This window comes from Dipteris shenzhenensis, chromosome 12 (assembly GCF_047967505.1).
Source record: "Dipteris shenzhenensis isolate YYH24624 ecotype China chromosome 12, Dip_SZ_1.0, whole genome shotgun sequence".
Taxonomy (NCBI): domain Eukaryota; kingdom Viridiplantae; phylum Streptophyta; class Polypodiopsida; order Gleicheniales; family Dipteridaceae; genus Dipteris; species Dipteris shenzhenensis.
This window is the reverse complement of record NC_141607.1, coordinates 5,667,119-5,694,197: the sequence shown is the minus strand read 5'-3', so window position 1 is coordinate 5,694,197 and position 27,079 is coordinate 5,667,119. Positions and strand designations below refer to the sequence as shown.

Sequence of the window (27,079 nt, the reverse complement as noted above, 5' to 3'; positions counted from 1 at the left end):
GAGGGAAGAGGATTGGTGGAGGATGGGGGGGGAGTTGGAGGAGACGGGGCCAGGGGGGGTGGGGTGGAAACATCACAGACAAAAAACTTGACGAAAATTCAAAGGGAGGAGGAGATGATCACCTAGAACACTCTCCCAAGTCTTTCTTGATGTAATGGGATGTTTGGATGGCTAGGCTATCGCTGCAAGAAGGGCTTGAACCAACTCAATGATGAAGATGGGAGTAACACTGTGGTCGATGGAGAGGGAGGTGGGTCTTGTGTAGGGCTCAGAATGGGGAAGAGGATGGAGGTTCTTAAGGTAGTAACCCAAGGTTGATTCTTGGGGTTGATACTTTTGGCTAGAGTTGTTAAATTTTTTTACTCTCCTTGCCCTTGGTGCTATGTTTGTGAAAGTTCATGGTAGTTTGTTTTTTACACATACTTTCATATGTTCACTCATTACTTGATATGCTAGTCTCCCCAATAACGGCTCCAAATGTTGGATCTTTCCCATAGCTTCCATAGGAAGAGAAGGGTATACTCAATATGCATGGTTCCGAGGCTTTTTGTCACCTACAGATATATCAGTGACATCATTTGTAGTATAAGTATAGCTTAGGACCTCGGGTCATATTTCGATGAGAGACGTAGGCTTAAGTGTGGTAAGCAAACATAGTGCATGCATGTGTGAAAGGAACGTGCATCATCATGATTGGAGTAATGAAGGCTTTCGCCTTCATCAGGGTTTAAAGGGTTTAGGAAGAGTTTAAGGGTTAGAGAGAGGTTCACGGTCTAGAAGAAGGTTCCAAGGTTTAGAAGAGGGTCCAGGGTTCAAAAGGAGTGTAAGGGTTAGAAGGAGGATCCAAGGTTCAGGTTAGAGTACATGGTGGAGAACTCATCTCCCTCGTAGATCATGGAGGTCAAGGGTTGAGGGACTAAGGGTTTAGGAGGAGCATGGGAATGGGAGAGGAAGAAGGTGTAAAAGCATGGGGGGGAAGGAGAGAGAGGAGAAGGGAGGAGGAGGGAGGAGAAGGGAGGAGGAGGGAGGAGGAGGAGAGGGAGGATAAGGGAGGAGGAGGGAGGAGGAGGAAGGAGGAGAGGAGAAGTTGTGAGGAGGAGCAGGGAAGGAGGGATTGCAAGGTTGGAGGAGAAGGGAGGAGGAGTTGCAAGGTGAGGACATGCTTTAAATTTGGATGTGGAGTGCAAGGAAGCATGGACAATTGGAGACAATCTTGGAATACAAAAGTAGAACTCAACACAATGCCCCAAAGAGTGTGGGCTTCATTCCATTATGGGGTATTTATATGAGTTGGAGAGCTTCTCTCTCTACATGTAGGAATTATAAGACATTCTCTCTCTAAATGTAGAACTTGCATCTAGAAGTTTGCATGTAGAAGTTGTTGAGAGTTCACGCTCAACATCATGTGATCATGTGTGCATAGCACCATCACGTGATCATATGTGCATAGCACTAACCTTATAGAGTGCTATAAAGGAAAGGGTTAGCTCCCCTAACCCTAACCCTAAAAGGGTTTGTATATATTCTATTTTTTCAACTAATTCTAGTGTACAGTTAGTCATTTGTGGTGTGCTCTCTAGCTGTGCCCTCTCTCCTCATCTCCACTCTTCTCCTCTCCCCTCTTCATATTTTGTCATGGTATCAGAGCTCCCTTGTCTTCCGCTGAGACATTGAGTTTCTTGAGAGTGTGAGAGAGATTGTGAGATTGAGAGTTCTCTTGAGTGATTGTGAGATCCTTCCCTTCACTTCCGTTGAGAGAAATTTCTATTCATGTGAGAATTCCGTCCATGAGAGATTGAGAGATTTCCGTTAATCTCCTTTGCTCATTCTAGGACAGCTCCGTCCATTATTCCTTCTTTGAGTTCTTTGAAAGATTTCATTGCTTGAGAAAGAGAGTATTCCTTGTTTATGAGAGAAAGAGAGATCTAGATCTTAGTCTTTTGAGAGATCTTGTAAGGTTTTGTGAGAGAGAAAGGTTCATTTCTGAGCCTCTAAGTTTCTGTAAGGTTTTCTTGAGAGAATCTCTTCTTCGAAGTGCTCCCGCGACTGTTTCCACCTCTGCTATCGGCTTCGACGTGTTGAAGAGGTTCTACTCCAAAGGCCACAATCGCAGCTCCTTGCTCGACTCTCCAGCTCCATTGGATTAAACGGCTGCAAGCTGGCGAGCCCACTGCAATAGCGGCTCCTTAAACAAGCTGCAACAACCATCGGCAGCTCCACCTACAAATGCGAGCCTCCGCGAGCAAAGCTGCACGCAACAATAGCCTCTTTAAACCTCTGAGGCTTCCTCAATTGACGGGCTTCCAGTAGCCCAAACGGCGGGCTCACGGTCGATGCTCCAACAAAGACGCCTCCATCCGAAAGGAGCTCCTTCAACGCAGCTCCTTCAACGCAGCAACGATCACGGGCGATAAGCCACGCTCCAAAAGTCTACAAGCGAGCTCCTAAGCCTCTTCCACAACTAAGGCAACCCTGCAATAGAGCTCTCCAGTGCGCAACGGTATTCTCCAACGACCGACGGCCTCTCGCGGACGATCGACTAACTTCGACGAACCCAAGCACACAGGCTTTCCAACAGACGCCGCGACGGAATCGGCATCTTCGACGGAATCTCCAAAAGATTCCGGTGGCTCTCCATGCAACACGTGCAGATAGGACCTAACCAGGCTAAGGTTCTGTCAACCCCTAGTTAGGTGGTTTGGTCACAATTGTGCCACGTGGCAACGTAATCTTATCTGCCACGTCATCATCTTATCCACTGCCATGTCATCTACCACGTCAGCACTACCACGTCACCATCGGAGCCACGTCATCAGTGCCACGTAAGCAGTCCACGTCAGCACCGACTGCCACGTCAGCACCGACTGCCACGTCACCTGCCACGTCATCTGTGCCACGTCATCTGCCACGTCACTTGTGCCACGTCATCTGGCCACGTCATTTGTGCCACGTCATCTGCCACGTCACTTGTGCCATGTCATCTGTGCCACGTCATCATTGCCACGTCATCAGTGCCATGTCATCAGTGACACCTCAGCACTGCCACCTCAGCACAGAGCTTCACTGGCACACCTCTTGCTAAGCACAGTGCCACATCATCACTGCATGTGACTCACAGTGACACATCATCATTGAGCACCATTTGCACTCCTTTTGCCCCTCCACCTAGATCAAGTCATATCTCTTGATCCAGGAAGAATTTGAGGGTGCTCCAAAAAGGAAAGTTGCTCGATTTTTTGTGCTCTACGCGCTCGTTACATCACGCGCACATTTCGGTGCAAGTTACACTCACATTTGAGCCTCGCCGACAAAACCACTTCCTTCACGCACATTTGCCTCTACATCGACGCATCTGACCCAGCACTTAAAAAGAACAAAAGAAAAGGAATTATTTGCTGCTCTTTCATCGATCGACGGTTGGTTTAGATCTAGATCAGAGTAGACTAGATCGCCATAGAGGGGACGCTTTGAATTCCCCAAGTTGCCAATCTAAGCCATGCCCGAAATTCCCGACTAGTACCTACTCGGAGTCAGTCCATACGCTCACATCCGATTTCACATCATTACATTACCTGAAACCTTACGTTCATCAGTTCAGTGAGCAGACTTCAGAGTTCAGAGGCATTGCAGATTGATTCAGTGGGCAGATAGCACTTGATTTCACACACACATGCCACCATTGTAAAGCCTATTTGGCTATCTCACGGCATCGTGCACATCATTTTCAGCCTTGTAAAGCCTCTTGGCTATTCCCGGCATCATTGCCACAAGCCTTGTAACACAGGTCAGATCTTATTTACTGCAGTTCTATCTTCACCGACGGTACAGAGATTTCACTTGGCATCTTCAGTGTATTTGCAGTTGATTCATACAGAGTTTTCCAGGACATTTTTTGAGTACATTGCTTGCACCATGTCGACTAGCAACCTCAATCTGGAGGCATCTGCTAAGTTAGACAACTCCAATTACGGTACATGGAAATACTGAATGGAGACCATTCTTGTGCTTCAGGACAAATGGGAGTATGTCGATGGATCCATACCTAGACCATTGGCCGATCCAGCCACCAGTAGCTCTACTCCATCTGATGTCACAGCACCAGCAACGGGATCTACATCGGGATCTACATCTACACAAACAGTTTCCGCATCAGTAGCAGATCCTGCCATTGCCCGAGCTCAAGCAGAATGGGATAAGAAAGATAAGTATGCCTATCACCTGATCAAGCAGAATGTGCAAGATGTCATGCTAGGACAGCTCAACACAGTCAAGACATCAAAAGAAGCATGGGATATGTTCGCAGCTCTCTACGAGTCCAAGAACACATCCAGGATTCTCACCCTGAGAAACCAGATCAACCAGAGTTTCCGCAATAGCAATGAAACCGGTCATGCTTATGTACTCTGCATCAAAGACTACAACAATCAACTTGCAGCAGCAGGAGAGACTATGAATCCCGCAGAAATGGTTCAAGTAATCCTGAATGGACTAGGAGAAGGATATGAGAATCTGGTCCAGAGTATTGCCATCCAACGGCAAATTCCAACACTTGAAGAACTTCAATCAGTTCTACTTGGTGAAGAACTCAGGACTCAGGCCATTCAAGCACGTAAAGGTCATTCTAATGATCAGGCATTCACCGCTTCAGACAGAAGCAGAGGCAAAGGCAGAAACAGAGGTAGATCATATCAGAAAAGTGGTCAAAATCAAAGTCAGAATCAGCATCAACATCAGCAGCATCCTCAGCAACATCAAAATCAGCAAAGAGGAAATCATTCCAACAGAGGAAGATTCCAAGGACGAGGGAATGCATCCACCAATGTGTCAAACATTCAATGTAACTATTGTCACAAGTTTGGACACTATGAAAGAGATTGCCGCAAGAAGCAGTATGACCAAGGCGGTCAATCCAGCAATAATCAAGGAAATTCCCGAGGAAGAGGAAATCATCGTGGTGGACATTCTAGTCATAGTCATTTTGCAAATGAACATGGAAATATGTTTCTTGCAAGTGAGGAATTGCATCAGACTGATATAATGCACCAAGACACTGATTTCAATCCCAAAGAGGATTTCAGCTATCAAGTCGACCAAGTGGAATAGGATCCTTGGTACATCGACAGCGGTGCATCATCTCATATGACAAATCATCAGGAATGGTTCACAGAAATGAAGCCATTAGAAGGTCAAAAGAATGTCATCTATACAGCAGACAATACACCGAATCCGGTTCAAGGGACAGGTGTTATCCCTATGAACAATTTCACTGGTACAAAAGGATTAGTCAAAGATGTGCTCTATGTTCCGAAGCTCAGCAAGAACCTTTTGTCAGTAGGTCAAATGACGGAACACAACTACAAAGTCATCTTCGACGGTGATGAATGCACTATCAGAGACAAATCCAAAAGAGGTCAGCTAGTAGCAAAAGGTGTCAAGGAAGGACGCTTGTACAGGATGCTAGCTACAGTACCAGATAAGCATGCCATGTCAGCTCAAATGCAACAGATGCCACTATCCGCAAAATGGCACAAGAGATATGGTCATGTCAACTTCAAGTACTTGTTAGATCTAAAAAATCAAAATATGGCAATTGGGATTCCGAAGCTACAGTTTCTTGGAAAGGTTTGTGAAGCATGCTGCTTCGGCAAACAAAAGCGAACCAACTTTGTCAGAAGTACCTCTCGTGCACGAGGTATTCTTGATTTGATTCATACAGATGTATGGGGTTATGCCCAGACCCGCAGCATCAATGGTTCACTTTATTACTTGACCTTCATCGACGACTACAGCAGATATTGTTGGGTCTACTTTCTGAAAGAGAAATCTGAAGTGTTTGCCAGATTTCAAGAATTCAAAGCCATGGTAGAAAACCAAACAGGCAGAAAAATCAAGGTCATGAGATCAGATAGAGGAGGTGAATACATGTCTTCAGCCTTCATGAACTTTTGCAAAACTCACGGCATTCGAAGACAATTCACATGTGCAGATACTCCTCAGCAAAATGCAATAGCTGAAAGGAAGAATGGGACTTTAGCAGACAGTGCTAGAGCAATGCTTAGTGAAAAGCATCTTCCGAATCAGTATTGGGCAGAAGCAATAGCTACAGCTAACTACTTGCTTAATCGGCTTCCTACCGAACCGATACAAGGAATGACTCCTTATGAAGCATTCACTGGACACAAGCCATGCATTGGGCATCTCCGCATATTTGGTTGCATAGCATATGCCCACATACATGATGATCATCGCAGGAAATTGGATGCGAAGTCATGCAAATGCATCATGGTTGGCTACAGTGAAGAAAGTAAAGCATACAAATTGTATGATCCCATCAACCGCAAAGTCATTATCTCCAGAGATGTAATCTTCGATGAGGAATCAGAATGGAAAACCTCACCTACACAGGAGATAGGAGCATCGACTTCACAGTCATCTACAGAACAGGTTGATGAAGAAGAGCAAGAATTGCCAGCAACACCCCAATCAGCGTCACAGCAACTCAGACGGTCTACTAGGGAAAGCAGACCACCAGCTAGATTGACATATGCTCAAAAAGGCAAAGCAATTCAGGTGGAAACCACCAACTATGCTCTTATGACTACCATCATGGCTACAGAAGAGCCAGTGTACTTCGAAGATGCAGTAGATAAGCCAGAATGGCAAACTGCAATGAATGAAGAAATGGATGCTTTGTATAAAAATAACACTTGGGAATTATGTGACCTTCCACCAGGAAAGAAGGCCATAGCCAACAAATGGGTATACAAAGTGAAGTACAATCCAGATGGCAGTATTCAGAGATACAAAGCCAGATTAGTTGCAAAAGGATTTGCACAACAATATGGTCAAGATTATGATGAGACTTATGCTCCAGTAGCAAAGATGGATTCCATACGGTTCTTGATATCACTAGCGACACTCAGTAAATGGAATGTGTATCAGCTCGATGTCAAGAATGCATTTCTCAATGGTTATCTAGACGAGGAAGTCTACATGCAACAACCAGCCGGTTATGTTGAACCAGGACAGGAGAACAAGGTTTGCCATCTCAAGAAAAGTCTCTATGGCTTAAAGCAAGCACCCAGAAGTTGGTACAGCAGAATTGACAAGTATTTTGCTGATCTGGGATACATGAAGTCCAATGCAGATCATACTCTCTACTACAAAGTTCAAGGGGAAGATATTACTATTGCACTTTTGTACGTAGATGATCTGATTGTGACAGGAAGCAAGGATAGCTTCATCAGAAAGCTAAAACAAGACTTATCTGCAGAGTTCGACATGAAAGATCTTGGACTTATGCACTATTGTCTTGGAATTGAGTTTTGGAGAGATTCAGATAGCACATTCATGAGTCAACTCAAATATGTTGACAGTCTCCTGAAGAAGTTTCATATGGCAGATTGCAAGATTGCAGCCACTCCCATGGAACAGAGTTTGAAACTTACTAAAGATTCAGAAAAGCCTACAGTCAATGACAGATACTACAGGCAACTCATTGGATCTCTTATATATCTGACAATCACACGGCCAGATATTTGTTATGCAGTAAGCTCACTAGCACAGTTTATGGCAAATCCAAAACAGTCTCACTGGAATGCAGCCAAAAGAGTCTTGAGATACATCAGAGGTACAAGACAATTTGGGATAGAATACAGAGGAAGTCATCCACGGTTGCATGGATACTGTGACAGTGACTATGCTGGAGATCATGAGACCAGGAGATCGACACAGGGATATGCATTTTTCCTTGGTCAAGGTGCTATATCATGGTTGTCAAACAAACAGCCAACTGTTTCTTTGTCTTCGACTGAAGCAGAATATAGAGCACTCACTACAGGTGCATGTGAGGCTATATGGCTCAGAAGACTATTGTCAGAAACAGATTACTTTGATGAGTCAAAGCCAACAACAATATACTGTGATAATCAATCGGCTCAAGCATTGGCCAAAAATCCAGTATATCACTCCAGAACAAAGCACATTGATGTCAGAGAGCACTTCATCAGAGAAAGAGTGTTACTTGGTGACATCACACTGCAGCATTGTGATAGCAAAGAAAATGTTGCAGACATCTTTACCAAACCACTCGGTAAAGAGCTATTCGAGAAACACCGACTAGCTCTTGGTTTGATGCAGAGGAAGGACATTCCCATTAAAGGGGTGTGATGGAATGTAATGCTCAGTCCTTCTTCGATTCCCCAGAATCATCATCTTGAGGGAAGGCCTACTTCATGATGTTGATCTTGAGGGAAGGTGTTGAGAGTTCACGCTCAACATCATGTGATCATGTGTGCATAGCACCATCACGTGATCATATGTGCATAGCACTAACCTTATAGAGTGCTATAAAGGAAAGGGTTAGCTCCCCTAACCCTAACCCTAAAAGGGTTTGTATATATTCTATTTTTTCAACTAATTCTAGTGTACAGTTAGTCATTTGTGGTGTGCTCTCTAGCTGTGCCCTCTCTCCTCATCTCCACTCTTCTCCTCTCCCCTCTTCATATTTTGTCAGAAGTTGCATGTAGAACATGCATGAAGGAGTTGCATGTACAAACTGCATGTAGGAATCATATGTAGAACTTGCATGTAGAACATGCATGTAGGACTTGCGTGTTGAAGATGCATGTTGAGGATTCCTAAGAGAGATTATTCCTAGCCTTATGCAAAAGAGATTATTCCTAGCCTTATGCAAGTACAAACGGAGCTTTGCCTTGCTACTCTACACACACGTTTTGTGCTATGTAAGTCCATCTTAACTTAACCTTGGCACAGAAGATAAGACTACAACCATAGTGGTAAGTGCAAATCTTTCTGCCGAGCAACTTTAGGTTGTCAAAGAGCTTTTTACTAGGTATAAGGATGTGTTCTCCTAGAATTACACTAATATTTGGGGAGTTCCCCTTAAGCGATGTCAAGATAGAATTCCTTTGGTACCTAATGCTAAACCTATTTGGCAACAAAGATACAGAATGAATCCCAATTATGCTAAGAAAGTGAAATCTAAGTTAGACCAACTTCTTCATGCACGATTCATCTATGCAATTGACTATAGTGATTGGTCATTTTCCATTGTGGTAGTGCCAAAGAAAAATGGTAAATTATGAGTATGTGTCGATTACCAGAAACTAAATGGTCTGACTATTCTTGATCCATTTCTAATACCATTTATAGATGGATCTTAGATTAGGTGGAAGGACATGAAATGTATTCATTTATGGATGTTTACAATGGCTACAATCAAATCACTATAGCTCTAGAAGATCAATCTAAGACTACATTTGTTACAGAATGGAGTACTTATGCAATCCAGGTGATGCCTTTTGGTTTGAGGAATGCACCATCCACATTTCAAAAATTCATGGTGGAGAATTTTAGAGACTATCTGACTAAATTTATAGCCATTCATTTGGATGATTTATGTGTCTAATCTACAGATAAAGCTCATCTCTTCTTTTTGGAGAGAGTATTCTAAAGAGGTAGACACACACAAGTAGGAATTTTGCTTAATCCACCTAAGAGTATTTTTTGTGTCCAAGTTGGTATTTTTCTCGACATGTGATTTCACAGGATGGCATCAAAGCCAAACCAGGTAAGATTCATGCTATGTAAAAAATGCCAGAGCCTAATAATCTGACCCAATTACTTTCTTTTGTGGGCATTATCAATTTTTATAGGTTTTTTATAAGGGATTTTGCCAAGATTGTATCTCCATTATATGAATTAACTAAAAAGAATGCCAAGCTTTAATGGACTACTCAGTTATCTATTGTATTTGAAGACTTGCAGAGCCTAATAATCTGACTCGATTACTTTCTTTTGTGGGCATTATCAATTTTTATAGGTTTTTTATAAAATATTTCGCCAAGATTGTATCTTTATTATATGAATTAACTAAAAAGGATGCCATGTTTGAATGGACTACTTAGTTATCCATTGTATTCGAAGACTTGAAAAGATAAACTATAGCTACATCTATTTTAAGGCAACCTAGATAGGATATCATCTTCCATGTGCATGTTGATGCCTCTGGATACACATTAAGGATCATTTTGGCACAACTAAATGGTCGATTGGATTACCTAGTGTATTGTGCCAGTCAGTTGTTGACACCTATAGAGTCTAACCATAGTAGGTATGAGTGTGAAGATCTAGGCATGATATTTAGTGTACATAAATTAAGATATTATTTACTCAACAATCCTTTTGTTTTCTATGTTGATCTCATCAGGCCTTACTTTATTTAATCAATAAGATTGTCATTCAAGGGTGCCTTGTGCGTTGGATGCTACTATTGTAGGAGGTCAATTTTAAGATTACTCACAAGTCTAGTAAAACACGTGGGATCTGGACTGTTTATCTGAAAACTACCCACATGTGAAGACACTCAAGGTATTTACTCAACTTCCAAATGCCAAGATCTTTGCAATTGATTACTATGAACATGACTATGTTCAATTAGTGGATTATTTGTCTCATGGAACATTTCCTTACAGTATGCCAAGAGAAGAAATGTAGGAAACTAGCCTTCAAGGCTTGGAAGTTCACCCAATTAGAAGTTCACCCTAATTGGTGGGCATCTTTATTGACAATATGCAAATGGTGGTCTTCATCAATGTGTCTTACCACATGAATGTGCTATAATAGTTCTTATAAGAAGCTCACTTGGGCCCATCCAGTGGACACTTCCAAGGCAAATTGATAGCTTGAAAGGTCTTGAAGGTAGGTCTATGGTGGGGAACTTTTTTCAAGGATGCTCAAACCAAGTGCATACAGTGTGATATATGCCAAGTTCATACTAGCCATCATTCTATGTCATTGTAGCCTACTCGTCCTTGGGAAGCATTCCAAAGATGGGGATTGGACTTTTTTGGTCCTTTTAAGCCTACCAAGTTTACACAAAATAGGCATATTGGGGTTGCTACTACTGAGTATGCTACCGAATGGGCAAAAGCTAAGGCACTCCAAGATAACCCAACTAAGAGCACAACTAAGTTTGTCTTTGAAAATATCATTTGCAAACATGGGTGTCCAATAAAAATTGTTAGTGTGATCAATGATCACACTTTCTAAATGAAGTCATGCAGCTACTAAAGGATGAATTCAAGATTATGCATACACACTATGCTCTAGGTAATGGAGAAGCTAAATCTACAAATAAGACAATCAAATTAATCTTGACTAAGACAGTGCAGTCTAGTAAAAGTCATTGGGATAATAAGCTCCATGCTGCTTTATGGGCTTATAGAATTGCATTTAAGGTCACTACAAATCTAACTCCATTCCAAATTTCTTTTGGTTTGGAAGTGGTAGTACCCATAGAATTCATTGTTCCAAGTCTCTGGGTGGCCATTGAACATCACTTAGGCAAATCCAAAGCAATCAAGGGGCAATTGCATTAGCTAAGCCACTTGTATTGAAATGTGCCTCCAAGTAGCTTGGTCACTATAGGTGATTCAGAGGAGAAGGAAAGCACGGCATGATAGGTATATTATGCCTAAACACTTGGAAAATGGTATGTTGGTGTTACTATATAATGCCAAGTTGGGACCCCACAAAACAAATTCAAACTTAGATGGAATGGGCCCTATAGGTTCACACTGAGGTTTTTCCTAACAGGATGGTACAACTTGAGGATTTGCAAGGAAATGTGTTCCCCAAGTTGTATAATAGGAATAATGTGAAACCATACTGAGAATAGTAGGTTCCTTGGCAACGCATGGCTTGGATATAGGTCACTCGATTGAGAATGCCTTGGTTAATTTTTGTGTATCAGCACGTATACTAGTAAGCTGTTTAGTGACAGTAGAGGGAATGAATTACATGTATAGCCACGTGGTAATCAAGGATTACGAGGGCATTAATTTTGGCTAATCATACCCACAAATAGGATGTTTTACTGCATCATGTAGCCACTCTTTGAAGTTCGCAAAGCTTCTGTGGAAAGAGGTATGGAATGAGGCCCTTATAGAGGAAATGCTAGATTCATATGATGATTATGACCATAGCCTCACAATCTAGGAGGTTCATGTATGCTAGTCTACAAAACTTATGGGAGTGGCCTTCTAGATGGAGATTTCGATAGAAGCTAAAAACTATGATGAATATTTTGGTGATGACAACTACTCTTTCTCTAAGGGAATTTGACCAGCAAGGCATTAGATGAGGGTCTCTAGGTCATCCACATATTTTTGACATAGTTCATTGGTCTCAAGAAGAGTGTGGGTTCCATGCCCCATCAATATGTTGCAAAGGATTGCCACTACCTTGGAAGATAGCTTGGAAGTGGACTATGGGTCCCCACTTTTGACAAATCTTTTGAGACATAGCTTAAGGCTATGAGCACGCGCCAGGTGCACTATAAACTCAGCCCTCATCTTTGTATACATTATTATCAACTCACATCTAGAGAGATGAAGTGGCCAAACAACATTGCGGCACTTGGTGGTAGAGTAGGGCCATTTGGTGCTAACCATGCCAAGGAAAGCAGTGATCCACAATCAAAGGATAAGGGCAGAGATAAAGTCTCCAAGGAGCCTAGAGAATAAGTGCAAGAAGATAAATCCTAGGGTTACGACAATAAGATACATGACTGAGTCCAATGACTCGAGACAACTAGTGGTTGGGAGGCAGACAAGTCCATGTCTAAGTAGTAGGTGTAGGAACCTCCTAATGAGCCCCAATAGCAGGACCAAGGAGCGAGCTCACAACCTAAGCCAAAGTCAAATGAAGTGGTTGCCACCAATTTCATTGAGATTCCTGCCCCACCCAATATGCTTCGCACCCTGGCCCCACCCAAGCCATCCTCTTGACCCTATGCTGACTCCAAGATGATCATCAAGATAGGTATGCTACTAAAACTCAATGGCACTGCCTAAGGAAAAATGTGCTTACAATAGCAGCAGGATTACTGGACTTTTTGGCAAATGACCAGCCCCTCCCAAGGTACTCTACCACAATTTGTATCTTCAGGCACGGTACTATGACAAAAATGCACGCACCTCTTATCTTCCTACTGCTTCCAAACTTAGTGATATAGATCTTTATCACTTGGAAAGGGGAAATAAAAGAGAAACTTTCATGCTAAGAGATCACACCACACATTCTCCCCTTTCTTCCATTAGACAAGAATAAAGATGGTAACATCCCAAGTGATTTTGTAGTCTAGCATAGGGAGAAGGAAAGGATTAGCAGAGGCCATAATCTCACCAAGCCAGTCTCACCAAAGAGAAGAGCGATTGAAAGAAAATCTTGTGGCTCAATATGACATGAACTGATATATATCTAGGGTTTTGAAGGGGATGATTGGGCCGGATGTGTAGTTTCGGGAAAACATTGCACCTCCTTCATAGATACCTCGAGGATACCTCTACAAGTAGCTCAAAACACTTTGCAAACTATCAAAGAGAGAGGCCTATAACTTCTAATAGAGACATAATCTCAAAGATTTAGGTACATGTAAAGATGCACCTTGAAATGGGCTTTGTGTTGATATAAGTTTTGTAAGGAACAGAGAAGTGGTTTTGAAAAGTTATGGGCATTTTACTGGAAGGGGGGGAACAATCTAAAAAATAAACAGTCACACGCACAGACACATAACTTTTTGATTTGACATCTAATATAGAAATGAAATGATAATATGATGCAACTTGAAGAGAGCTTCATGCTGGTATAAGTTTTCTCAAATCAAAGCATCGAGTAGGAAGTTATGAGCAAAATACTGACAGGGGGTCAAACAATCATGAAAAACACCTACTCCTTCTACTGATGCCGACTTGGGAGAATACTGCCTCCACGCTCATACTTTATCAACGATCCAAGTCCCATAGAGGTCTCCTAGGAGAGAATTAAGACCTCCCTTTGTGGCTCAAGAAATGGATAACCCATATGCAAAATGAGTAGCTGAATAGAAAGCACTTTTGAAGACTTTGAAAGAGAGAGAAAAAACAAAGCAATGGAAAAAGGGGAGAGACACTCAAGAGAGAGAACTTGAAGTGACCTTCATTACCAATAGAGTGAGACTATACTCAAATGCAACTCCAAATACTATAAACACAAGGGAGAAGAAGAGGTTTCATACATACAAGAGGGAGCGGGAGCTCCAAGACTACTCATAGAAAGAGAATGAACTAGAGAGATATGGACTCAAGAGTCTACACAAGAGGATATCTACAAGAGGGAGAGAGAGAGAGAGAGAGAGAGAGAGAGAGAGAGGTCTCATAGAAGAGGCTTGAGCAGACTAGATCTATAGTCGCATGAGTGGCACAAATGGTGAACGAGATTTTGTCACCCTCCTTCACCCTTTTACAATTGTTGGCTATAGATTTGGCTACTCTTGACATGTGTCCCATCAAACGATGCTTAAGACTCTTAAAATTTAGAGAAAGTCAAGAGTTTGCCCACATGGAGCCCACAGGGACCCTTTCTTTTCAATATATCTACATCCTCCTTATTCCACATAGGAATTCTAGAAGAATTCCTCTTGACTCCACACTCCTCCACATACCTTCCACATGCTTGGCATGTGATCTTTCTTACATTATTGGAGCACATGGACATGAGACCCACTCTTTATATGACTCACTCTTCCTATTTTCTAAAAACCCCATAATATCCCATACGCAAATAACTTTCATCCCATACCAAGGTATTTATCATTCATGCACATGGTATTTACAATGATCCATTCCACTCATCCTCTCAATTTCATACAATATCTTCAAAAAAGAAAATAAGTGAGAATCACTAGGCCATCACTTGATATTCACACTCTTACCAAACATAGAGAAAAGCAACACCAATGCCAAATAAAAGATACCAATTTTGGTGTCACAGTACTCAGAGCAAATGTTGAAATTTTTTGAGGACAACGCAACTATGCTATGATAGCACTTAGTGTAAAACAAGATAGCCTCCAAGAGTAGTTGGAGAGTAGGAAAAATGTGTAAGATGAGTTGTTACAGAACCACAATTAGCTTCAACACATTCACACAAAGTTACAGAGAGATCACAGGAATCTCTAGTGTGAAGTGGAGAAGCTGCACAATGCAAACTCTAGACGGGTGTCCCAGGTTACAATGGTAGCCAAGGTGGCATGGCTACAGATCACACTCGAGGAGGAAGAAAAGGCCCAAGCTGACCAAGGAACCTCAGAGGGTTTCCAAAAAGAAGTGGACAATTTTTGAGCTGAAAATACGTAGCTCCGCTAGACCGTGGAAGAGGTAGAGGCCTCAGAGTAGAAAATGTATAGCTCAAAAGGAAATTGGTGAGTTATTCCCAACTCCAAGTTTTGATCCAAGTTTAAATGCACCAGACGAGCATCCACCCAAGCTACCCAAGAAAAAGGATCCTGATCTCTCCCAAGTTGTTCTAGAGACCTGATCACGACTCTGGAAAATCCAAGGCTGTAGAGAATGACATGGCATAGGCCTTGCTATTGTTGGACCATTCAAGATAAATCTCAACCGAGTCTCAAGTCCAAGTGGGAACTTAGACCCCTACAAGCATTTTTGCGGAGATAGGTATACATGTGTCTCTTTTTATCGAATCTTTTGAGGTGGTGATGCAAACTTTCATCAGAGTGAGTTTTTGAATTCGGGTCCATTTCGAATGGACAAGACATCATTACTGTGATGGTTGTCTCGGTGCCCAATGCATTACAACAAGTACTTGGGCGTGATCACTTCCCTATTTGGTACCAGTCCTAGTGACAAATTGACCCATCAGGTCCAAACCCTCCTACATTGCCACAGCCACTCCATACTGTGGTACTCGGGCCAATCACCCCAAAGGTCTCAGTCTACAACTATGCCATTAGGAAATGTCTAGACCGAACAGCATGCCAACACAGCATCCATAAGGCTGAACATCATCTCATAGTTGCTTGAATCTTTGAATTACCATGACCCACTATGCCTCATCTTCTGTACTACTTTGCAAAGCTACTAAGGGAGATCGAGAAATTAATTGATAGTCATGTCATAGAGGCCGCTTCTATGTGGAAGAATATATGGGATCTATATAAAGGTCCATGCACCAAGTGGCAGGAAGGAGTCACCCCAACTTGGTGGTATGTGACCCATTTTGACAACGTCCTTGGTATATCTAATCCCGTCGAGGATCCCCTATATGAGCTTTGGTCGGTGGATTGGTTGATGGACTCGAGCAGGCCTCCAATTGATATCACTAGTCTTCATCCTTGGCCTCCTATTGACCAACACTAATGGTTTAATCCCTTCAATCCTCCATCAACCCAACCATCTTCCACCCAAGTTCCTCCTAGTGACACCCCAGGGTCCTCCTCTGCTAATCCTTCCGATACTAGTCCCTCCTTTGCTACCCCACAATGAAGACAATCCCACATGGCATCCTCAGGGATTAAATCTTAGGCATCAGCATTTGAGCAGCACCTTGTGCTAATGAAACCTTGAGCCATGAGGGCCCAATCATCATAAATCCAAGGTAAAATGTGGGCCCTTGGGTTAGGCCTATAGGTAGACTTACCACCATAGATGCAAGAGCGGGTAGCACTCGTGGCTGGTGATTAGGTAACTCCTCTTGGTTAACTTCTAAATGTCAAGCCACAACAAGCGATGCAAGTTTGTTAACTTTTGAATGGCCCACCGGTAATAGAAAGCAATGACCTTGCATCTGAAGCAGGGGAAACCACAAATTAAGGGCAGTAGGCCAATGGTGAGTAGCAGTTCCCCAAACCAAGTGCACCAGTTTTTAAAACCAAGTATACTACAGTAGTGTAGAAGAAGCAGTGTAATAGAGTGAGTGACATCATGGAGTTCATGCTCTCTCTCACCTGGCTTGCTAGGATAGGAGTTTGCTTCTGAGTGAATAATTCAAGCTGAGGCATCTTTGTTATAACAGACTTTCCCTATTACAAGTATGGCTTTTACTTTCATTGCCTAAATTTTGTGCTTTCTTCTCTGTTGACTGTTATAATATGCTAGTAATGTTTTGTATTATTATTGAGGGTAATGGTTGGAAGTCTTGCTGATATAAACCATATTATTTACAAAAGTCTAAAAATTACAATTGGTAATGAGAAATGTACCGTCGATAATTTTATCCAATTTGCTCATTATTTTTCTTGTTACCAACATCATGACGTTATTCTTACGCTATTTGTAAGCAAATTGACATCTATGAATGATACACACATAGATGTGAAACCATTAATGAAATCCCTAATCACCATCATTTTGCATATTCTCAATTTGCTTTTCATGGTCAATTTGCATAGTCTAAATCACAAGATATATTGTGTCAAATTGAAATTGGCATAACTATGACTTTGTTATTCCCCATGATGACATGGAAATTTCCTTGATTTTTGGACCTCTTTGGTCATTGTGCTTCTTGTAGAAATATCTCTTAGAATGTCCAATATATGACAATGGTTACATTATATGTTCAACATATTGCTAGATGAAGTTCCTATTTTGTGAAAATTCCCTCTATTGAAGACTTGTCTCATTCTTATAGTTACTTCTTGGATGTTGATGTTGATTGTTTCCATGATTCTTATTCAACTATTGACTTAGATGCTGATGTCGATTTCCAATGTTTTGAGATGACAATCTACCTCTTCCTCTACCTCTACTTGAGGGTTAAGTGCTTGCTCATTTGCTTAACCTTCCTTGCTATACTTTTGTATGCTTCACAAAGTCTAGTAAGGATGACTTGGACTAACTCGGTTGACTTCATAGTCTCTAAGTTGCAAGTCGATTGTCGACATTATCAATTTTCTAAGTATGTAGACATGACCAAATTCATTGCTATTGCAAAAACTCTTGTTAGTGTGGTTTTTGAGTGGAGTCTAAGTATCAAAATCCTAGATAATTCATAGAAAGTGGAAAACATATCCCATGCTACCTTGGATGTTTGAGCCATGTTCAATTGTCCAAGCATGATATTTAGAACATTCTACTTGATCAATTGGTAAGCATACTTTTCTTTCTTATCCCATTCTACTTGCGTTGATGAGGAATGGAAAGATCCATTGTAGGTTTCCAAATGATCTAGGATTAGATCCAACTACATATTCCCATATGTCTTGTAGAACAAGCATTAGGCACAAATTGGGGTCTCAAAAAATTTGCCCGTTAGTGCTTCCTACTTTTAAGGAATTAGTGAAGTATTTTAGGTGTACCAATGCAAGTACTCCATTTTTTATTCCCATGCCATATTGAGATGGCATTTGCATTTACTATGAATAGTAGGTCCATAGGCGGTTTCAATTTGAAAAGGGGGCTTTATGCTAAAGTAGAGAATAAAACCACAAAGATTGTGAGAGAGAACCATGCGCTACCATGTGCCCAAGACTTCAAAAAAGGCTTCCAGTGTGCATTTCAAGCATCTATGAGTGGGTGGTTGCAATTGGGCACGCATTACACAGGTACATTGTTGCATTGTACATGGACCAAAGAAGCCATTAAAAATGCATCTATTGCCACGTGTATATTGTGTACCAATGTGGGGGGAGTCTCCTTCTAACCTTAATGCATTGTGGCTCCTAATGGGATTTGAACCCCTAGCCACCTAGCTCAAAGGCTTACACCCTACCCACTAGGCTATTAAGCCAATTGTGACTACCTTTTCACCTCATTTTATATAATCTATTGCTACTATTAAAACTTTTCTTGGTTGTAAGATAAGGAATTCTTCTTTTAAAGACTACCGACAGCATAGAAAAATTGTGTGTTAAAAGACTGCGAGTTCTAAGCTTTCTGTATTGATGGACAGACTAAAGAACTTTCCACATGACCTAACAGCAGCAGAATCTGTTTGCTACATAGCGAATTCAACACTGAATCCTAAGAACGCTGGATGGTACACTTTTTCTAAATCATCAAGGCTATATTGTGGAGTTTCAACTTGAAGGAGATTGAGCGTCCTGTCGTTGATACATCAACTTTGCAACTACACCTTGGAAAGACTGAGCTTCCCGTCTTCAATACATCATTAATTCTATAGCTATCTCAACCTAAAGGAGATTGAACTTCCGATCATCAATACATCATTAACTCTACAGCTACAACTTGGAAAGACTGAGCTTCCTGTCGTCATCGATACATCAACTCTACACCTGCAGCTTGGAGCTTTGTTATACAGAGTCCTTTCTTTTCTGACCATCAATAAGCCTCCACAACATTCTGACCACCAATAAGCCTCCACAACTTAAGGGTCTTGTTTTAAATTTAGTTCATGTAATATGATATCTCTTGCCTTACTGAAAGTGCAACAGATGTAATGTACTTTTAGTATTCAAAAGACAGGACTTGCTCTTGGAATTTCAGCTTTATTGACTATCTTCTTTTCATACAACCCTTACTACACCTTGGTAGGCTTAAAGGAATCTTCACCTTGTTCTAAGTACTCTTCATTGCTCCCTTTTTCCAAGTACTATTTATTGTTCTCTCTCTCTCTCTCTCTCTCTCTCTCTCTCTCTCAACTCAAATACCACGTGCAATAACCAGCAACCTAATAGGCAATGCTATCAACCACATACCCTCTCGTTTCAATATTGAAATTATTACAATTTATTGGGCAAGCTAAGTGTTGTTAGAAGGCTGCTTGACTCATATTTATTGATTTAGCTCTTGCTACCCACAACCAACACACAAAAGGCTCGAAGAGTCATTGGATAAGCCTTTGAATTCAGTCTCGGGTTTACTTGAATTATCTGAATACAAGGTTGACGCCACCTCAGTCTCGGGTTTACTTGAATTATCTTTCAGTTACATGGATGTATTGCATGTCATTCGCTTAGGTTGTTTAATCCGCTTTGGTTGTTTAATCCGCTTTTGGAGAAAAAAATGAATCTCGTGAGTGATTTTTTTATTCTTGCAACTAAAAAATGATCCACTTTTGCTGCTCTTTGTTAGTGCTGCCTTCGAGGCAGCCACTCTACTAACATTTTTGCAAAAAAGTGTCCTCCCAATCAATTTTGGACACTCATCCCCTCCACTAACTCTTTCTATTTTGACCCCTCTCTCTCTCTCTCTCTCTCCCCTCACATCAACTGTCAATCTACTACATAAAGGTTAGAAAAGGCAGCGCTGTCGAGTTGCATCATGTGCTCCCTTGTTAAGAAACCGATTCAACCCTTTGTAAACGAGCAGTACAACTCCAAGAGGACATCTGATTCAGATAGTGAATATGCCATCTTTCATGAAGCAGCCCTGTCTAGTTGCATCATGTGCTCCCTTGTTGAGAAACCGATTCAACCCTTTGTAAATGAGCAGTACAACTCCAAGAGGACATCAGATTCAGATTGTGAATTTGCCATCTTTCATAACCACTACTCTTGAGATACCTTTTCTAAGATTCAAGATAAAAGTGAGCTTCTGAGGCAAGTAAAGCCCCAATGAGGGAACATACTCTCAATAGGCTATGCAACTCCACATATTTGTTGATTCCTTCCACCCGACAGCAATGTCCCAACCAGAAGTCTATGAATTCATATGTCCTTGACTAATCTATGTAGATGTTCTTGACTGATATATATGCAAAGTGCAACAAGATAAGTTACCTTCATGAACATCGTGTTGGAACCCCAACCCACCCTTACCAAAGGATTGAAATTAAGAAGGATGACACAGGTGAAGGACAGTTATAAGAGATGTACAATCCATACACTGCACAGTTAATCCATAAATGCATCCTGAGTGGGAATAGTGAACTTAGTGAGCCTCAAATTTTTGGACAGAAATATTTGTGGAGACAAGACACAATTATAACTTTCCTTTTGGCAAAATGATTTATGCACAGAAGCCCATCAGACAAGTTTCTTTCTTACATTTTTACCCTGCAAGAGACCATTCCTACACATTAGGTAAACAGATAAGTTCTTTGAAAATATTATCTCCAAACCAGATTACAACGTTCTTCAAACAAATCTAAATCCAACCCCCAACCCCCACCCCCCAAAAAGGAAAATAATATGGCCCATTGCAATTTACCAACCTTATTCATACATCCAAGTGCAACTTTTTACATATATAACACATCAAACAAGTAAATAGAATGGTAGAACAATAAGTTATCACAACTGAAACTTGGTTCTCAATAAACCAATGGTCAAACATTGTCGAATAATAATAATGAAAAAGGTGCTCAATTTGTGATACTCCTAAAATAACTACCCCAATCAAAACTCTCAATAGTACAAATGTCATTTGACAATGGAAAATCAATGGACACCCTTAAGAACAACACATACATTCAATGAAAAAAAAAGGGGGCTTATCTTTAGCTTGGGCCACAAAAACAAAACATAAAGTATTAGGTATTTCTTTTGAAATATAGGTACCCCATGCAACCAACACAAGGCTTTGGCTTCCCATTCAAAAACACATTCAATATATTCCGAAGATTAATCCTTTAAGTGCTATCTTTAACAGGCCCATCTATTCAAATATTTAGAACAGCCTAGTCTTCAGCATCACTAACAAGGACTTATGCACCTTTTCATTTCAATAGGGTTACCTCTTATAGTTTTACTTAAATCTAAAAAATGATTGTACTCAACAGCTTTTTATCTACTCAAAGAGCTGGACTTCAATATGACTTGTGAGCATTGTGAGCATGAGACCACAATACTCATTCAATAGGGCATTCCGTTACAAGCACCATATCCACATTAAAACCTCCTTGAAAAACTGCTCTTCATTGCCATAGAGCTCTGCTTGCACATTAGCGCTGGTGGTTGAACACAAAATCCATCTACAAGGGCTGTCTATCATATTATAACAGGCAGATCCCCACACTATGTAATATAAATATAAATGCCATTTCAGCTCATCTTGTGTGCATTTAACTTCCAACTACTAATCTGAAACGTGCTTCCAAAAAGGACTCTGTTCAAGGATCCGGTACCAGAGTGGAGGTAGGCTTTCTGTGGCAGGGGGGAAGGGGAGGATGGAGTCCCCCCCCCCCCTTTTTCCTGAAATAAAAGGAGACAAAATCTAGCCGACTGCAATCACCATTAATGTTGTAATACAGAGCAGCAATGTTTCTACAGTCACATTCATAGAAGACTCTTTCGTAGAAAAGCTTAATACAATCTCTGCACAGACACAAAAAGCTAGAACCGATATCTCATAACTTGTGACACAAATGGAAACAGTAGCCTGAAGATATGCACATAGAGTACTACTGTTTTTATGCTGAGGACATACACCCGTGAGAAAAAAATAGACATGGAAAAGGAAGGTCGGTCACTTGGCCATCATCATCTTCACAAACTCCTCATAATTGATCTGACCATCTCCATCAACATCTGCCTCCCGAATCATCTCATCAACCTCATCGTCACTAAGTTTCTCTCCCAAGTTTGTCATCACATGGCGAAGTTCTGCAGCAGAGATGAATCCATTTTGATCCTTGTCAAAAACACGAAATGCTTCTTTCAACTCCTCCTCCGAGTCTGTATCCTTCATCTTCCGAGCCATAAGATTGAGGAACTCCGGAAAATCAATCGTTCCATTCCCATCCGCATCAACCTCATTAATCATATCTTGCAGCTCTGCTTCAGTGGGGTTTTGGCCAAGCGATCGCATCACCGTCCCAAGTTCCTTTGTTGTAATACATCCTGCATCAATGTTAAATGAACTCTCAAAAAAGCCATGCCTTTCGAATTGCTGGTGCAAAACCCTCTCACACCCTGCCCCCCAGCCCATCTCCCAAAAAAAAAATTCCCTCCCGCCAAATTTTAACTACTGAGCTTGTACTCCCTTTAGATTGTTTTACATCTTACAGTACTAAAAAAAGAGCTGATCCATTTCACCACCAGTCCAAAACCTCAGGATTGCGTCACTAGGTGTCTATTCAACCTTATGTTGTCATAAATCAATGGAATCCTTCGTACTATGCGCTTGCAAAAAATCAAATCTAACCGGAATGTATTCTGGGTAGAATGCTTGGATGTAGTGCAGAGCAAATGCTTGGAAAACATTGAAACACTGAGCTCTCTCAGAAATTATCCAAGAGCCATTAGGGAACCAATGCCCACAGTTCAGACACTTTGAAAACAAAAAGAGCCATGCCCACAATTCAGACACTTCCAAACGAATTAGAACGGTTTCCTTTACACAGACTTCTGCGACGATTCAATTCGTCTTCAAATAACAAGTGCTCACGTTTTTGGAAAGAACTAAGCATAGTTTGCTCCAACCAATATAGACGGTTTGAATCAGGGATGCTAGAAACGTCAACGCAAATACTGGAAACATTTATGTTACGACTACCTAAAAACTCCAAACTTTAAGAAACATTAGAATCATTCTTCTTCCGAAACTAAAAGGTATTGTTACATGCAATTTAAATGTAAAGACGTTATATACAAACTGCATACAAAAGATGATAGTACAAAGATTTTACACACCTACACACAAAATTTGAAGCAATTTAAGAGTCAAATTGATTTTCTATTTTCGTACCTAACACCCACGCACTTATAGTCTACAGCCTTGGCTCGTGTTGAAACTTCACTTAGAAAAAATTTGATTGAAGTTATAAGCCTTGGAAAGTCTATTCCCCTTGTAAGTATGGCTTTTAAAAGTCAACTAAGGCTTTTGCTCATTTGTCAGCTCTAGCCTCTCCTAGACACTCGTGGAACAAAATGGCTAATGTTATGACCATGCAAATGGGTATTTTCCTAGCTTGCATGCATAAAAGTTGACTGGGTTGTGCATAAATTAAAGAGGTTTTGGTGCTGATCTTTAAAATGTTGATGCTCTTCTTCTTCTTTCCCTAGAGATCATCACTTTCTACTTTACTTTGCCAAAATCTTGAACATTTTAGCTTCAAATTTGGATATTCTACAATAAATGTTTTGATTCCTATACGACTCATGAGGGATCTTTATTTTTAAATGTATTGATTCCTATATGCCTCATGTGCCGTGCCTAGGGCACCCTAGGCACTAGCTCTTGCTAGGTTATGTTCAAAGGATCTCAACCACTTTGTTTCCCTTGATTCCAAGATAAAGGATAAAATTACGCAAAGGATCACCTTGGTACGCACACACCATCTAGTGTGCTATCCTGCTTCTAGACCCTACACTTCATAGTTATTATGTGCGTTGCGAGATTTTTAATATTTTATTTCCGTTTTTTGCAATCATAAAGAAACTCAAAGTTTGATTATTGTAATTATACAAGACGAAAGCACTACCCTATTGACCTCTTAACATTGACATCAAAGCCAAGGTTTTGCACTCCTCGCATCCACAATTAGGCTTTGAATTGAACCCTCGGTTAGCCTAGAGTTTTGCCCAAATTAATTTACACACAAGAGACCTTGCAAACTACCCAAAATGAATTTTACACATTGCTACTTGAGGGCTCACTTGCTCTTTGGTGGCAAGTTATTGAAGCATGCATAAAAGAGCATTCATAGAGTTCAAAGACCAAATTACAAAGCATTTCTTTTGACATTTTTGAGTGAGACACTCGTGGGTACGGACTTACTTCATAAGAGACATTGTCATAAACATTTTGACATAATTTTTATAATGTTGAAACAAATTCAGCTTAGAATAGAAATGAAGATGATGAAAAACAGCAATTTTGAAAGCCCCCCCCTCCACCAAGAAAAAAGTGCTTGCTAAACTCTCTTACCCAACTTCGTTATGATAGCAAGTCAAGCATATAAAATACAAGAATAGAAATACACCTAGAGCAAACTCCAGAGAATCAGCGAGGATAATTGGCAAGAACCTCAAGGAGAAAAGCAAATGAAGGAACTCATGAAAGCTTGGTTCATTTAATACAATATTTTTTTGTGGAATGAAAGACACCTTTTCATTCTACTAGAGCTGCAGCAAGCTAATGACAATTGTAGTTTTTCTGGATATCCACAGATACTTTGAGTATTCCAAGGACTCAAATAAAATCTCCCCATTGCCATGCTTACACATACATCAGGGAAAAATACAGCAGCAACGCTGCCTTGAAACCATCCTAGGGATGCCGGCCCCGCCGCTAGGCACCCACATAAAGGAAATCCTAGGACACCACAACAAAGTCCTCGATAGGGTGCAGCACTTAGCTAAATACATGCTTGCAGCATAGCATGGAAAGCATAGATAAAGTTCTCAGATTTTTGGATCCAAGCGTGTTTACACATTGGCCTTGTGTCCAAGCTTGGGCAGGCAATGGGTGGCCAAGCTTGGCTGCCCATCAAGTTTGAGGAGTGGATATGTTTGCCACTTCAGCTAAACTAGCAGGCACCCATAGTGCTAAGGAACCACTATCATTTAGTGGTCACCAGTCCATCGATTCTAAGGGAACTCAGGAGGACTTTAAAACAATCATATCATATCATATCATATTCTCTCTCTCTCTCTCTCTCTCTCTCTCTCTCTCTCTCTCCCTCTCCCCCCCCCCCCTCTCCACACACACACACACACACACAAAGCACTTCTCTGATCAACAGAACTTCTCTGTTCGATTCCCCTCTGATGATTATCAACTTCTCTCGCATTCTCCCACATTGCTTTCATACCATACGGAAGGATTTCAAAGTAAAGGCATACAACTTCATCGACTTAATAAAGGCCACGACTACTACTCATAACCAGTTTTCCTGCCTTCTGGAGGTTTTCGCAAAATCAACCAACTGCACAGCCAAAGTCGTAACAATATGTCTGCAATTGTCAGTGAAAGAAAGTATGATCACCAACAACACCAGCGGCACCATACATTGCTGTGTCAATACAAAACAGGCTGTCTATTTGACGACATAAAGGGGGCTAAAGGACTGTCCAAAAACGGGAAGAGAGGTCCTGTAAATGCGGATAGAAATAACCACCTCAGACCTTGTGAGGCACGACACAACAAGACACGTGAACGAGGAAGAATGCACAAATCAATCATCAAGATCGGCGATCAGTTCCAGTATCTCGTTACTCACCAAAAGAAGTTGAACAGTCAGCTCATAAAAGAAGAGCAGCTGTAACAGTAGCTCGAGCTATTTCGAAGCATTAGTGAGGTGAGCTGCTATAATTACCCCATCGGTCTGCAGCTCAAGAGATGAACTGGAATTGCAGATGATCCCTCCTGACCCTAGGCCAATATACGATATGTTGCTCCCCAAAGGAAGAAACGTTCTCTGAGAAGTATCAGAAACGGATATAACACTGAAGGGTCTGTCCTTATAAGGGCCGGAAGAACAGCCCTTTACCTTCCATTGCACCGCATGCGTACAGCAATACGCTCAGTCGCCCTGCAGTACGGAGGTAAATCCCTCCAATACAAAAAAGAAAGGACGATTTTAAATACAGAAAACCGATACGTGGACTCCCGTTGGAGAGATCTGACCGTGGTGTGGCACCACAGCGGGGAAACCGAAAAAATGAGCATAAATCTACAAAGAGAGAACAAGAAAAGAGGTGCAGGCAAATGTGGCAAACACAGAGCAGGATGGAGTGGTGAGAGAGCCAAGCAAAGCAGAAAAGAGGAGAGAAGACGAGCGCAAACCGTCGCCATCCTTGTCGAAGAGGCTGAAGGCTTCCTTGAACTCAGCGATCTGATCGCCGGAGAGCTGCTCCACCATGGTGGCGGCGACGGTGATGGGTAAGGAAGAGGAGGCGGAGGCAGGCAGGAGAGAGAGCGGGAAGAAGAGCAAGCAAGTACTTCTTCTTCTTCTTCTTCTTCTTCTTCTTCTTAATCAGTAAAAGCAAGGGAGGACGGGAGAGAAGAGAGGTTGCTAGCCAAGATGATCGCTCAACTCAGGGCAGCCAACTAACTTAGCGCTTTTGCTTTGAAAGGCAACCTTTTCAAGTGTGTGTGCGTGTGTGTGTGTGAGTGTAAGAGAGAGGTGTGATGCTTCCACCCCAAAAAAAAAAAAAAGTGTGTGCGCCTGGCACTCTCTCTTTCTCATACATGTGTATGTGCATGCCTCCACGTGTGTCTGTATAGACCATCTCGCATGATCATGCATTCTTCCGGCATTTTCCCCTATATGATCCATTTCATACAGGGGGCATATCCCTGCATCTTTTAGAAGTGTTTTCCCGCCGCTTCTAGCTGCCACACTCGGTGATGGCGATTGTAAATTGCAT

At 41.4% G+C, this 27,079-nt stretch overlaps 1 protein-coding gene across 2 annotated transcripts; it reads right to left on the bottom strand.

Moving 5' to 3' along the window:
* Window positions 1-21,495: 21,495 nt before the first annotated feature.
* Window positions 21,496-26,809, bottom strand: LOC147895731 (calmodulin-6-like). 2 transcript variants are annotated; one of them, XM_087383136.1, is made up of 2 exons: window positions 25,930-26,480; window positions 21,496-22,606 (listed from the first exon to the last, which is right to left on the bottom strand). In XM_087383136.1, the coding sequence occupies exon 2, from the start codon at window positions 22,572-22,574 to the stop codon at window positions 22,233-22,235; it is 342 nt and encodes a 113-aa protein (XP_087239262.1). In that variant the 5' UTR covers window positions 22,575-22,606; window positions 25,930-26,480; the 3' UTR covers window positions 21,496-22,232. The 2 variants fall into 2 exon arrangements, with proteins under 2 accessions (XP_087239262.1, XP_087239261.1); XM_087383135.1 differs by lacking the exon at window positions 25,930-26,480 and adding an exon at window positions 26,496-26,809 and having other exon boundaries at window positions 21,505-22,606.
* Window positions 26,810-27,079: the final 270 nt, after the last annotated feature.

Bases quoted from the DNA above. Each gene is read 5' to 3' on its own strand.
- LOC147895731 (XM_087383135.1), bottom strand. From the start codon at position 26,571: ATGGTGGAGCAGCTCTCCGGCGATCAGATCGCTGAGTTCAAGGAAGCC. The intron at 22,607-26,495 runs GTTTGCGCTCGT...ACATTGATGCAG, and splicing joins CTTCGACAAGGATGGCGACG to GATGTATTACAACAAAGGAA.